Source organism: Clytia hemisphaerica, unplaced genomic scaffold (genome assembly GCF_902728285.1).
Source record: "Clytia hemisphaerica strain Z4C2 unplaced genomic scaffold, Clytia hemisphaerica genome assembly, whole genome shotgun sequence".
Classification (NCBI taxonomy): domain Eukaryota; kingdom Metazoa; phylum Cnidaria; class Hydrozoa; order Leptothecata; family Clytiidae; genus Clytia; species Clytia hemisphaerica.
In genome coordinates this window covers 157,082-172,038 of record NW_027103596.1, presented here as the reverse complement: position 1 = coordinate 172,038, position 14,957 = coordinate 157,082, and the positions used below count along the sequence as shown (strand labels likewise).

At 34.6% G+C, this 14,957-nt stretch overlaps 1 protein-coding gene across 1 annotated transcript; it reads left to right on the top strand.

Moving 5' to 3' along the window:
• Positions 1 to 4,971: 4,971 nt before the first annotated feature.
• On the top strand, positions 4,972 to 14,520 carry LOC136801819 (uncharacterized). Its single transcript, XM_067058487.1, has 11 exons — positions 4,972 to 5,190; positions 5,731 to 5,845; positions 6,311 to 6,472; positions 7,543 to 7,719; positions 8,160 to 8,351; positions 8,728 to 8,801; positions 9,498 to 9,695; positions 12,524 to 12,751; positions 13,257 to 13,337; positions 13,854 to 13,913; positions 14,304 to 14,520. Exons 1-11 carry the CDS (start codon positions 4,972 to 4,974, stop codon positions 14,427 to 14,429), a joined length of 1,632 nt encoding a protein of 543 aa, XP_066914588.1. The 3' UTR covers positions 14,430 to 14,520.
• Positions 14,521 to 14,957: the final 437 nt, after the last annotated feature.

Genomic DNA, 14,957 nt, shown 5'->3' with positions numbered 1-14,957 from the left:
GTACGGCGGTGTCCAAGGTCGTCCCAAACGCAACACTGCAACCAGCATCTAACAGTCAGACAGTAGAGGATTATACCCTAAAAATAAGACCGATGGCTAAATCTTCATGATGCACCGGCCTTGCAAGTACACCGCGCGGGTACGCGCGGGCAAAATATTTTTGTTAGGGATAGCCATAACATGCACCCAGACGGCTGTGCACCCTCCCGGTGGTGCACCCGTGTGTGGGGTCTTCCTGGAGGAATGGTGATCATAACAGTTAGCCTAACTCGTGAGGTCTGTTCACCCGTATATACTATATATGTCACTCTATAAATAACCTTGAATTTCGGAAAATTAGCAGCCGTCGTGGCCCAGTCGTATAGACTACTACGGGTTTCGTAATCGGAAACAGGTTCGAACCGGGGTAAAGTATTGAAAAGTTTCAAAAAATTTTCTAAGTCTTCGTGCTTGTCGGTGCATCATGAAGATTTAGCCATAGGTTAAATAAGAGATATACTCTATTTCAGAGAAGCTCTCTTAAGTAGGAGATTTCTTTCTCTTAACTAGGAGACTTTTCTTTCTTCGTTAATTTTTAGCCTTCTCATCATTCTGCGCAAGTTTTGAACTTCATAGATCGACTCAGCAAGTTTTTTTCTCCTTTCTCTAGCAAAATTTGGTTGAATTCTGCTTTTGTTTCGTGGACCTACTAGGATGGTTAGGGTCTATCAATCTAAAGGCCGATCTACATCATGAGAATTTTGTGAAAAGTAATAATATAGATCTGGCCATACAGTATTTAAGAAACGCATTTAAGCGCGGTCAAAACGCGGGTCAAACAGAAAGTGAGTCGCTCTTGTCTCTCCTAAATAAGAGGGGGTTTGAGAAAAAACGCGTTTTGAAGGTCGAGGGTGTTTCTTCATTATTTTAAAAATTACGTCAACACATTCAAATGAGGCTATTTATGGTTTTTCGAAGTTTGAAAAAGAATGAAAAGGTATTTTATTTTGGTTTTTGGGTCATTGGAATCACGGAAACGTGATCTTATTTCCATATTGCGCAAATAGTCTGCTCTGAAGTAAATTTGTGAAACGTACAGAATTCTCCTAGTTTAGGTAACGTTCTCTTAAATAAGAGACTGAAAATCTCCTAAATAAGGTAATCCTCTAACTTGGGTATTCTCTTATTTAGGGTATAATCCTCGACTGTCTAATCAGTTCAGTTCGACAAGTTGACAGTTCGGCCACACCTGAAAAATTGAAAAATTGGACATCCATTGGAATCGAACTCGGAACCCATGCATATGAGACAGACGATCTAACCGCTTGAGCTAACCACGCTTTGTAGGTAGCGAGGGAAAGCGTGAATTGATAAGAAAGAAAAAGGAAAGAAAGAAACGAGAAGAAAATTAATTCCCGCTTTGATCTTATTATCGAAACAAAAATATCAGTCATGCCAAAATTCTTTTCCACACGTCAGCAATCTAGTTTCTATAAATATGAAAACTAGATTGTAAGGAAGATTCTAAAAAATAATAGCTGTTTTCTTAGACGACTACGTTTTACGTAAGTTTATCTTGGCAAACTGTTTTTCCTAGATTTTAGAACACCAAGTTTAGGGAGACAAATAGTGCGATAAAGGTTTCCTAGAAATCAGACACATCATTTGTATAAAAAATTAAAAGGTCATAACATTTGGTCTCCTAGAAAGATAAGAAGATATTTCTAAAAGATCTCTCCCGGCTGCTTCTGAGGCTAGCTCTAAAGCTCTAAAAAAACAGCATCTAATAAGTTGAAAACCAGAATATGCAGGCCTGGCCGTGTATGGCGTGCTATATTGCACTCGCACACGATGGCACACACCTAAAAAGGTTTGCGAGTGCTAAAATAGCACTCCTAAAATATACAAGAATGTACAAAATCCCTTTTGTATGGGCTAATAGCACGCCATAATCCATGATATATTTTTTATGGAGTGCTATTATGGCACGCGCAAGGTATTGTTCATGGCCAGGCCTGAATATGATTCTTCATCAATCTGTTATCCAGGTAGGGGTTGAGATATGGCTTTTAAAAAAACACTAACCTGATAAAATCCCTTCTACACTATACAGAAATAAAATGTCCAGGGCTTTTAAATGCATTGAAATTTCCTAACTGTGAAAGTTATTTATTACGGGCAGTATATCTCAAAGCTTACTTCATTAAATTTCATATCATTTTGACTTACAAAAACTTAATGGTCATGGTTAGAACTTGCGATTATGAAGTGACTAGGAGAAGAGGTATCATTTTTTAACACTTTCCTAATTCGGGCAGATTTGGGAAGTTTTCTTTCCTAATTTTTGTAAAAGAAAAGCTGTAAGTGCACAAACATGATTGTTCCTAAATCTTGGGGATTTAAATTTAGCTGAGTTCCGTCAACTGCTCTAACTTGGGACGATTGATCGAAACATGGGACTGTTGATATCTGGCCTTTATTTTCAATTACTGTTAAATCTCTTTGACAACAAATTTGTTTTGATAACCCCACCAAGTTTCGCCCTATGGAATTAACAAATAACGAGTGCGTAACTTGTCGCGTGAGTGACGTCAAACGCTCCATTGTATTGCCACTAATTTAGTTTTCTTCGTTCCAGACATTTGCGTGTGTTCCTTTACAGATTTTTTTTATATTTCTATAAGCCTACTCGGTGGGAAAGAGAAATCGTGTATTTTTTAATACGCCGTTCATTATATTAACTCAAATCAAATGACTTTGGAGGTTTGGTGAAATGGTGGCCAAATTGCCGTCCCATTTTTGTCAGATAGTCCCAAGTTAGAGCAGTTGACAGTTCATATGCTTTCCTTGATTTGTTAAACATGAAGAAATAGAAGAAAAACTAAGAATTCACCCCCTGGAAAGTATGTGAATTGTTTTTTTTGTTCAATAGAAGACACTTGAGGAAGTGCCAAATATTTTGTTATCAAATCACCCTATATCAATTGTTTTATTTTGTCTAATCAAAAAAGTTTCGTGTACAATTGTTTAAAGATAACAAATCAAATGAAGGTTAAGTGATTTCATCCAATCAAAAAGGATTCTTTGACAATCTAACTGTGGCTGAAACTGAACTGTGATTGAAACAAATAAAGATAGTGTCAATAGAGTGACATTTATAAGACAGCTCATTGTCCATAGCACCAAAAAGCCACTGTGCCAAAAACTTTGGTAACTTTCACATCATTATGCCGCCATCTCATTGCCATTGGTTAAATTTAGAAAAGACTTTCTGATAAAGCACAAGCAAAAGCACTGAGTAGAAGATTTATTTCAATATAAAAATTACATGAGGACTATTTTTGTCAATTTGTTTATGTGTCAACTAATGTTGGAATGGGAAAAAGAAAGGTAAGTTTAGCCTAGCCCAGAAACTTTCGTGAGGACGAAAAATTGCAAAAACAAAAAATTGCGAAATTCAGGGCATTTACTTTCGCGAATTTAACAGAAAAATATTTTATGCGAGCATAAACTTTCACGAATCAAGACGTAAAATTGAGAATTTTCACATGAAAAAATGGCTTAGACATGGAATGAACCCCCCCCCCAGCCTGCAGGGGGGGGCTACAACCAAAATCTTCCTGAAAAAGGCTGGGGGCTGGATTTTTTTTTTATTTCAGGGGGTACTATGATCTCTGGGGGTACCTAACTTTTATACAGTAAGGTCTGGGGGCTGAGGAACTATATTTTATATCTTGCTTTTATCTAACTATCATTATTCTTTTTAATTATAAAAATATACAATTTTTTCATTTCTTGACATATACTCAAGTCACACGGGGTACCAATCACAGGGGGTACCTACTAACGTCTGTTGTTTGGGGGTACCTAAAATTCAGGGGGTAGCTATTTTCTTAGGGGGTACCTAAACCCCTGGTCCATGCCATGTAGAGGGACAAATACTTCTTGGATTGGCTTGAAACATTTGTTCTTTGACTTATTAGTCTTTTAGCAGGCTAAAAAGTGCCATTTAAAAGTTACATTTTATTCAAAGTTTGAAGTTTTACAGATTTTTTATTTTGTCAAGAATTTTTCCAGATTTTTCGCGAGCATAAACTTTCGCGAATGGCCCTTCCTACAATTTTTAAAGACATTTACTTTCGCGAAAAGGGCCAAAATTTGCGAAAAAATCGCGAAAGTTTTTGCTCGCGAAAGTTTGTACGCCTAAAGTAATTGTCAGCTGTCAGGGGCATTGCTTGAACATGCCACAGCAATGTTATTGAATGGGGGTCAAGGGTTCGTAAACAAAACCTCCAATTGACATTTTCTGTAGCAAGTTTGAGTCTGGATAACTCCCCTTAGTGCCTAATTATCTTCAAATTCTGGAAAATATGCAAAAGTACCTCAATGAGCTTACCTTTTCAAAAGTTTGCATATTTAACCATTGTTTGTAAACTGTTAGTATATACACAGTGTTAAGCAACGGGTCTGTTATCTGTCTAAATATCAAGCAAGATAAGAAATGATCATTTCCCCTAAAAATGACAAAGGGGAATTTCCTCAAATACAAAATTCCATTTTTAATGTCCACAAAAAAGTATTCCAGCAAAAACAACTTTAGCAAAAAATCAGAAAAAAATTCTGAATCAATTTTGTACACTGGCAGTGTGTTGAGCTAGGTGGATGTTTACTCAACTGAAGAATTTGTTTTTCCAATTAATTCTTGGTTCAATTGTTGCCCAAAATTTAGGAAATTTCATTAAAAAGTGCACAGTTTTCTTATTTGAGGACTATTCAGGCAGGGAGTTTCTGTTCTTATAATCTAAAATCTTTTCTAAAACCTTTTCTATTTTTTAGTATTAGTATCCTAACACCCTAGTTAAACACAAAAATGTTATGTTGAAAAGATTGTAGAAAAACAAATTGAGTTATACAATTATTGATTTAGTGATATCTTTTTGACCTTTTAGATTCTAGATTTAGAAGATTATAAACAAATTAAAAGAAAACGCAATGAAGGGAAGAATTATTGTCTTCTCCATTCTCGGATGTCCATTCTGTATCAAATGTAAAGGATATTTAGACCAACTTGGCTTAAATTATATTGATGTCAATTTGGATAAGAACAGTTTGGCACGACAGAAAGTTATTGAGATGACTGGCCAGAAGACAGTACCTCAAGTTTTCTTCAATGAAAGACATGTTGGTGGTTGGGACAATTTAAGCAAACTGGTAAGGTTAATTATAATTAGCCTTGAAATTGTTACATTTTAATAAATTGAAGAATTGCATTTTGTCAATAAACTGTCCTTTTGCCATTCACAATTAGCATTTTGACTTTAAACATTACATAATAATCCTAGCCAAGATTAAAGTTAATCAGATTATCCTGAGACTATGATTATGTTATGTTTTTGGGTCGATACTTTGTTGCTAGTTTTTGGAGTTTTAAATGTATCGTGAATGGCAAAAGGTCTAATAGCTGATCACTTCGATTTTGATGCTTCTACATGACAATTGATATTTAATCAAATCTCGAATCCCTTAGTAGCTGATGGTCAATGTTGTACTTGGGTAGTAATAGTAAACCCGCACAACAAAGTTTAACTTTTTATGAATATGATTCAGAGGTTAAGCTATTTCAAAAACTACTGAAAAAGTTTAGAAAGAACTTTTTTACAACTTTTCTTTTTGTTTACTTTTGCTTTAAAGCCTATTATAAAAACAAGGCTGTTAAACTCTTCAACTCAGATAAGTGCTCTGTATTTTTAGAGCAAAGAGGAACTGAACGACTTGATCAACCTAGTGGAACAGAATGAGCCACCAAAAGAAGCACCGAATCCTTCTGATTGGATGGAGGCTGATGACGAAACAGAAGTTGGTAAAGGTATGAAAACTATTCGATAAAACCTGGAGTTTTTAACCAATCAATAAACACTTTCCAACAATAGAATTTATTGATACAAACCAACCTATCGGTTAAGAACAGTGGCGTGGGAAGCATTTTGATATTAGTGACACTGCGAGGGGGAATTTTTAGATTTGGTACCTCTAGAATGCCAAAGAATGCTCTCAAAAAGTAACAATTCATGACTAAAGAACAAAGAAAAGCTTATCCTTTGAAAATTTATTTGGGGTCAGTTCCCCCTTGCTACCCCGCTAGCTACAGTATTGAACAATTTGCAATTATCGATAAAATCTATCAAGAAAACGAAGATAATCCTTTTCCCATGGAAGGTCACAAAGTTGGTCTAATATTAGGAGAAATTCAGCTAATATACTTAAGTGACCTGATGGCTGAAGTTACTGGACTTGCTTGTAAAAATAATTTGTGTATCGTTTCTTATTTCAGACATGCTTGAGTTCCATTGTGAATTGGATGAATATGCAGAGTTGACAAAGGAATTACGAGATAGCGGTATTGTTGGAGATCATTGGAAAAACTTGAAGAATTACAAAAATTCGTTCGTTGGAAAGGAAGCTGTTGATTGGCTTGTCAAATACAAGAATCTAGGTTGGTTGGTATTTTATTACTGTAAAATATAGTTTTGACGTTGTTGGTACCGGATGTTTCAAAAAAAAAGTGTACAAGTTTGAATTAAGATTGTGAGAAAACTGAAAATAGTACATACCTAAACTTTTCACCATCAGAAGAAGAAAGGCTAACTTAAATTTTAAGCTATCATACTTTCAATTCAAGTTAGTCATTCCTCCTTCGAATGCCAAAAAGATTGGATTTATAACATTTTTAGTTTTCTCACAAACTAAGTTCAAACTTGTACACTTTTTTCTGAAACACTCGGTATATTCTTTGCTCTTATTTTGTAAGTTGATGCATAGTTCGTTCCCCCCTTTCTTAAGGGGGGGGGGGGGTGACACCTTCTGAAAAATTAAAGAAGGGGCGATCAGAAATTTTCATGAAAAAGGGGGGATAGCAAGGAAGGATAGCAAGGAAGGATAGCAAGGAAGGGGGATGTTTAAGAAGGGGGATGTTTAAGAAGGGGGCGTTTAAGAAGGGGCGTTTAAGAAGGGGGCTTACAAAGTACTGCGCTTACATATGTATTGTAGATTATTTTCAGGTACTAAATTTCAAGGAAGTTTACTGTTAGAGTACTCTGAGTCAAAAAATAAGAAAGAAGTTTATTATTTCGCTTTCTCTCTCTAAAGATATTTCACCATATATTTGTTAGCTATTTTTGTCCAAAATCCTTGGGGGATAGGCATTTTTAAAGGTTGGGGAATGCCAAGAAGAGGGGATCATTTAAGAAGGGGGGGTCATTTAAGTAGGGATATCATTTAAGAAGGGGGGATCAGACCCTTTTCCGCACTATGTGATGAAATTAACTTTCTAGTTCTTTCTCCTGCGACTCAAATCTTAATGTTAAAATTCAAATCAAGCTATTTCAAAAGAATTTTAAACCCATAAAAGATAATTATCGTACCAGGATAATGTACATTTTAACCGGACAAATAGCCTTATTTCACAAAAAATCTGAAATTTCTATTTTTGAATGTTATTGCAAAGAATTCAATGCATGATGTGAATCGTGAATCAATATACAGAATTGTATTTCTGTTTTATAGAAAGAAAAGCAGCAGTAGAGATGTGCCAACAACTGGTGGAACGCCATTTCGGACATAACGTGAAACGTGGTGAATCAGAAGAATTTAAAGATGATGATTCAGTATACCAATTCATAGAAGATGTACAGGCCAACGCCTTGAATGCTGGTATCAAAACACAATGTGAACCAAGGCCTGGTATGTTGGTTGTATTTCATATAATCAAAAAAATATTTCAAAACCAAAAATTTAAATTTAAATTTTTGGTTTTGAAATATATTTTTGATTAAAGAAGCTCTACTCCTGGTTGGTTTTATCGAGCACTCTTTGAATATGATTTCACCTCATTTGATTCAATTCTCCTGTATCAACAAAAGTTAAAGTTCTTCTGTTCCTGGTGGCTTTGTACAAAGGATAGGAAGAGATTTTTCTGTCTTAAGATTTATCGAAATTTGAAGATTCTTTGTTACTACATTGTATAAATTAAAAATTCCATCTGCAGCGAAAAACTTTGGTTAGACCATATCGTTATCTTTGTACTCATTGCACTTCAGTATATCATGGGTCTTGAGCGCTATCTAGTTACAAGCTTAAAGTAACAAAGCCTAGAACGTGGTCCTTTTCTTTCCTCTTTGTAGGCAAGAAGAGAAAAGGCTTTGGGTATTTTGTGCTTGTATTGAAAGTCATTTTACAAATAATATGGGACATGGTGTTTGGGACTTGGAGGTTTTTGTTAAGACATCGATTCTTTTTGTATGTGAATTTGAACACCCAGGAAGACAGTAGGATTAATGAAGGCGATAGTCACGAGAAACTCTCTCCCCACCAAGGTACATACATGACTAATTTCGACTAATAATTGGGATGAGAATTGTGTACAATATACAATTTAGAGTCTGGGCCCGAGTTTACTAGTAGTAAAGCAACTTTAAAATGCTTGTGACGAGAAGTGGTTGTTTCTGAGGTCGTTCGCCTTTACCTTCTAAATTTCAAACCGGTTTTCTTTTATGCAGCTTTGTATTGGGGGTGATTTTATGGTGTTAAAATTCTATTCGACAAATTGAATTTAATACGAAGGTCAATTAACTGAAATTTGAAGTAAACTTTTGATCCTTTAATTGATTTTTTTAAGAATTACTGTTAAAGATGATAAATAAAAACTTGATTTCAATTTTCAATTTTTTTTTCTTTGTTTCCCCTTTTCAGCCAGCGAGCTTGGTGAAGAGTTAAGACAACTGATCCTTGCCATCTATAATAATCATCTCTCACCAGACGGAAAGGTTAGTCAACGTCACATTATTTTTTGTTGAACCTATGTACGTGTTTTTAATAAGAGCATTCAAAACTTTTGGAGCCTTCGGATGTTCTTAACTTTTTGAGTTTTAAGGCTGAACATGTTTTTGTGCAATTTCCTAAGAAATTGGTTGTTTTAGATTTCATAAAGCTTTAAAATGCTCATAAGTTGCATAATATTCTCATATTTTGTTATTACATAAATACTAACCAATGATGTCGTATATAGTTCCTAGTGTTCGATGCCTGACCATTGTAGTAGATTGCACAGCAAACGAATCCAAAAGAATTAGAGTAGTCCTCGAGTAGTCTAGCATTCTAGATGACTAGACGATATTATCAGTAGAAAATAAGCAAAAAATAATGAGAGGGACAAAATTGTATTATATTATACAAACTGATATTATCGCGTATTACACGTTTTTATAAGAACATAAGGCTTCGATGGCCGAAATGTTAAGAACAAGTTAAGGATATCTTAAGGCTTTTCGGACTAAAAAACAGCCAATTTCTTAGGAAAAATGGACAAAAATACATAAAATGGGGAAAATAAGAACATGTTAAGAACATTTTTAGGCCTGAAACTCAAAAAGTTTAGTATCATCATATAATACCCATATCACTGAATTAGACGGGATAGATTTATACTGAGATACGTATTACCAAATTTCTCTTTTCATCAGAAAGTGGATTACAGATCAATCGCAAAAGACGAGAAATTTAAACTATACGCAACAAAGACAGCAGAATTACAAAGAGTCAACGTGGAAGAAGCTACTCGTGAAGAGAAATTGGCTTTCTTCATCAACATCTATAACGCACTGGTCATTCATGCTTTTGTTGTGGTCGGCCCACCTGCCAACTTGTGGCAACGCTATAAGGTACATTGTAGAAATTCAGTACTGTAAATTTAGTACGCCGTCACCCGGCGTTGTATCCGCCGAAATGGGATAAGCTGAACGCATCTAAGCCCTTTGGACAGCAGAGAGGGTAATAAGATCTGATTTAAGCCCAAGGAATAAAATTTTTTAACGTTTTGTGACGTCGTGGGGTCCTAAATGACGTCATGAAAAGGGTAACTTTTCACTTCACTGAAATTATCACTTCATTGACCCAACGATTTCCGACCAAATAAGGGTCAATTCTTGATTAAATTGTTCTCAAATTGGAGATATTGCATTTTTCAGGTTTTCACGACGTCAGTAAACAACAAAACTTGCTCTAAATTATATAAATTATATCATTGCTAGCCCCTAGACTAGCAAGCGTCTGTCTTTCCTTGGACACAGGAACGCGGGAATAGTGCTTATAATAAAGAGTTCTTATAAAAAATAGAAATTGTCGCGGGAGAGTGGATTGGAAGGACAGACTAGTTCCAAACGGTGCAATACGGGATTTTGCTTCAATCTAATCTCAGGCAACGTTCCCTCGAAAAAGAGGGAAGATAAAATGAATGGACACGGCTTATTTTTTCTTCTATTCTCATCGCAATATTTGAGTTTCTCGGAGTTATGGATGAGAAAAAATATATAAAAAACACAAACAGAAAAACGTGGCGAGGACTTCTCCAACTTCTTTGCTAAACTGAGAAGAGAAGATTTTTAATGCTTTTAAATGTTTATAAGCACAGATTTAAACTGTCTTGGCATTCTCTATCTGAGATACTTTATTCATACATTGTTTTTGGCTTGGTTGGGACGTTGATATATTCAAAAAACAAACAAACTTTTATATGGATTATACTTTCACTTTTTCATGTCTGCATGTGATTGTTGTGATTGAAAGATTTTTTGATTATGTATGGTTATAAACATTCATGACATGTTTTAACACTGGGATCTTTGAAATTTTGTTGGCTTGGTACGTTGGTAAATCTATTGTACAAGTGCAGTATTTATGACAATATGACACAGCTGAACACAGATTCCATGACTGCATGCAGGATACTTTTTGCAGGGAATGTTCAATATGTTTATGCTAACATTCATTGCGTAACGGATCACTGCTTTTTCTATAGTACAAGTTAAACTTGATAACCTTATCCCAGAGAATGTAACTCTGGAATAGCTACAGAAATCCTCAAAAATTAAGATGGAAATGGTATTTATATAACATTTTTGGTGGTGCAATACATGGTGTGGAAATGATGAAAAGTGAAAGTGGTAATCTGGAATTTAAAGCTTTTTATACGAAAACAATATTCTGACAAGCTGACCAGTGAGACACATCTTGGTTCTATTTGTGAATGAAAATAACAACATTTTACATTGAGATGACTGGTTTTTTGGGTTTTCGGATGCCCGGCCGTTGTTTAGCTGGATTTCACTACCTTGAAATTGTTAGATGTACGAGGATGTTTTGGGGTTTCAGACTTCCAGGGGGCACTTAGGCAAAATTAAGTATGTGGACATGCCGCTGATCAGGGTCCCTTTTTCAGACTCTAGAGATATATGATAGGGTGCCAAATTTGTACTAATTTTCAAGATAATAACCCTGACTGGGTCGATTTTTGGTCATTTTAGACAATTTTTACAGTGAGAATATTAGAAATATTAGAAAATGTTTGAATTTTTCGTCTACTTTAAGTCATTTTTGCCACTTCAAAGATTTTTTTCAATTGAATCATTTATCGTTCTGAAATGGTCCCAAATTTACCAAACATTCATATCTTACATCTTTTCATTCAGACAAACAAATCATACTTTTTGTGAATAGTTTTATTTAACTCCTTGTCTTGTTGTTGTTATCTTGTTTCAAGTACTTTCAAGTACTTTCAATTTTTTTTAAATAAAAAAGCTTCTAAATTGACTGATATTCCATTGTACACCTTCTATATAATACATTAAAATCAAAAAATAATCAGGATGTGAGTTTGTTTTGATTTGAGTGAATTGAATTATATATCCAAATGTTGCACTATAAGATGATAAAACACCTCTCATTTAACAAAATAAAAAACAAGTTTTCAAAAAAAATATTTTCGGGGCTTCATGAACGCTGTTAATTTAGTTCAGCAATTAGTTTTTCAAGAGTCTCATTAAAAAAAACATAATAATAAAGTATAAAAAGTACCGAGTTTTGTTTACTTTTTTATTCTAATCCGTGAGAGTGAGTGCGCTGTTTTGAGTGAGCACTCCGCCGCGGTAGAAAAAGCACTCCACCGTTTATTTAGTAAATAGCGCCTTTTGGAAGTAGTCGTTGTATTCAGTGAACATATATAGAAATAGATCCCATTGCAAGTTCAATCTGCAGCGAAATACAACGACGTGGTTTACTAGTCTACTAGCCCCTGGACAATAGCTCATATAAAATTTCCCTCAATAAAAATAATTAATGGTTTTGCTATTGATTATTTTATAACACCCTGGTCTTTTCTCAAACGTTATCAAAAGTTAGAAGCTGTTTACTTAGCCCATAGTTTTACGTCTTTTCCAGGGCTATTTTTTTTTTAATTGTGGGAAAGATACATTGTCAGATTATCCATTGTAATTATCCAAGGAATTGTTCCGAGGGTAGAATTGTTTTGCTGATACAGTGAAATCTTCATCATAACTCGAATGTCTCGTTAACTCGAACATGTTTTATGGTCCTTTCAATTAACAATGCGTTATAAACATTACAACCTTAACTGGAACAAATTTGTGTCCACAGTGCGTGTTCGAGCTACGGAGATTCCATTGTACATCTCTATTTCGTTCATTCTTTTCAGTTTTTCAACACTGTATCGTACATCATCGGTGGATACACTTATTCTTTAAACGAAATTGAAAATGGAGTGTTGAGGTCCAACCGGAAACCACTTGGCTCATTCAAGAAACCATTCAGCAAGACCGACCCTCGTCTCAAGATTGCACTGGAAACTTGTGAACCCAAGGTGCATTTTGCGTTGGTGTGTGGTGCCAAAAGTTGTCCACCCATCAAAACTTATTCTGCTAAGGTACGTGAGAAATTTTTGTGTTTGTTTTGAAGACCAACATACCTTAAAAAAAGAATGATGAAAGCTCGGCAGTTAAAATCTTTTAGTTTAGATACGCACAAAAGGTGTTTGATATGAATGATCTATACTTTTTTTTATAAGAACAAACTATGTAAGAACATAAAGCTTCGGTGGACAAAATCTTACGAACAAGTTGATAACATTTTAAGGCTTGTGAGCTCTAAACACCTGTTTTCTTAGGAAAATAGACAAAAAAATGCTGAAATAGGAAAAGTGCTAAGAACATTTTTAGGCTTGAAACCCGAAAAGTTAAAAACATCTGAAGGCCTCAAAAAATTTGGATGTTCTTATAAAAAAACGTGTAAAAAATATTTCAAAAAACAATAAAGATTAACCTAATTGAAGTGTACCTTTTTTTGATTCAATATTTTTGGTTTGCAAGATCAATTTTTAATTTCTGGACTTGCTATCATTTTCGGTCATTCCGTTTACTTTTTTTTCAAAGGAAGTGGATTCGTTATTGAAACTATCAGCGGAATCGTTTCTCGAAGGTGATGGCGTCGAAGTGGATATGAAGAAACGAGAGGTATATAATTTTGAAAACTACCTTAAAAACTATCCTTTTTATTAGAACGATAACATTATCTTCATTGCACTTTTTTTTTATAAGAACAATTGACTCAAAAATGCCTACAAATATGAACAACTTAACAACTTCTTAGTCCGAATTGCTGAATGTGTTTGGTTAAAGTATAACAAATGGCAATGAAGCAAAAAAAAACCTGCGTACAGAAGAATATAATAAGAACGATTCGAAAGTCAAAGCCCATTCTGAAAAAATATATCAATAGAACAATAATAGAATAATAGATCTTCGAAAAAGTAAAACTTAAAATACGAAATTTAATTCTCCTTCTTTCAGACAATACTAGGAGTCATTATTCGTGTTTTTTTTGACCTAATATCGAACCTAAACGTCATAAATAGTCTTGAGGTGTTTAAGGCGTAGAAGATGTTGACTTCTTCAAGGCGATCTAAAAATTCTCTCTCTTAAAAATGCATTTTCTTTTGTTACAATTTTTCTATTATTCGATGTTTACAGGTTCGCATCAGCCCAATCTTAAAATGGTACAAGGAGGACTTTGGAAGTAATAAACAAGAAGTAAGTTTGTTGATATTTACGACATTAAAGACAATAATTCAAAAGTTTCTAAGGATATAGGTGTGTATGTGTCTTCTGCTAAATAACCACTTGGGGAATTTCCCAAGTGTCAAATAGCTTTTCTTGGCACAATTGAGGAATTTTTGAAAAGTCTACAGTCCATTGTATGAAGCTGCATTCCGTCTTAAAACATTCCCCGGGAGGCACTTTAGGCAAAATCGGGTACGTGAAACGTGCCGCTGATTAGGGTCCCTTCCGTAGGTTCTAAAGATATCCGAAAATTATTCTTTCGGAAAGGTTCCTAATTTACTAGTTTATTTGATTTTTAGTGATTGGGTTTTGATTGATTTGAATTCTACATTTCCCATCATTTTCATTCTTTTTTTACAGTACGTTCAATATGTACGCGACAACATGGGTGATTGTGAAAAGAAACGACAAATTGACGAACTGTTGCAGTCAGGAAATTTTAAGCTTGGATATTTGAAATACGACTGGAGTGTTAATTCTAAATAACCAAGTATCATATTTTTATCGACAATTTTTCAACGCTGGAGAGATTTAAATATGATTGACAATTTCAACTCTAACACACTAAATCTTCAAAATGATATCTGATGAAAGATGAAATTCCACAGATAAGTCAAATACGTGATAAAATGATTTGTGGTTATCGTTCAAGCGTTCAAGTTTATGGTCAGAAATTAATTTCTCTCTTTTTAATTGCTGCCAAGGACTTTTAAAGACAAGACTTTGAAGAGCAGAGCTTTGAAGGGTTTTTTAAGACGCTTTATATTATTCCCGATATATACAAAAGAATCCTCAGATATAGGTGCAGCAGAAAAAACTTTGGACGTTTGGCGAGCCACTGAGGCCGAACAAAGTCTTGTTTAGACTCAAAACCACTTTTATTAGAAAGAGGACATGCTAACTTAAATTTTGCGGTATAACTTTTTAAGTTTGGTCAAGTAGTTGTCAAGTTATAAGCTTTTGAAGTCAAAATTCACTTTTCGAAAAGTGTAAAAAACACGTAAAAAAAGGTTA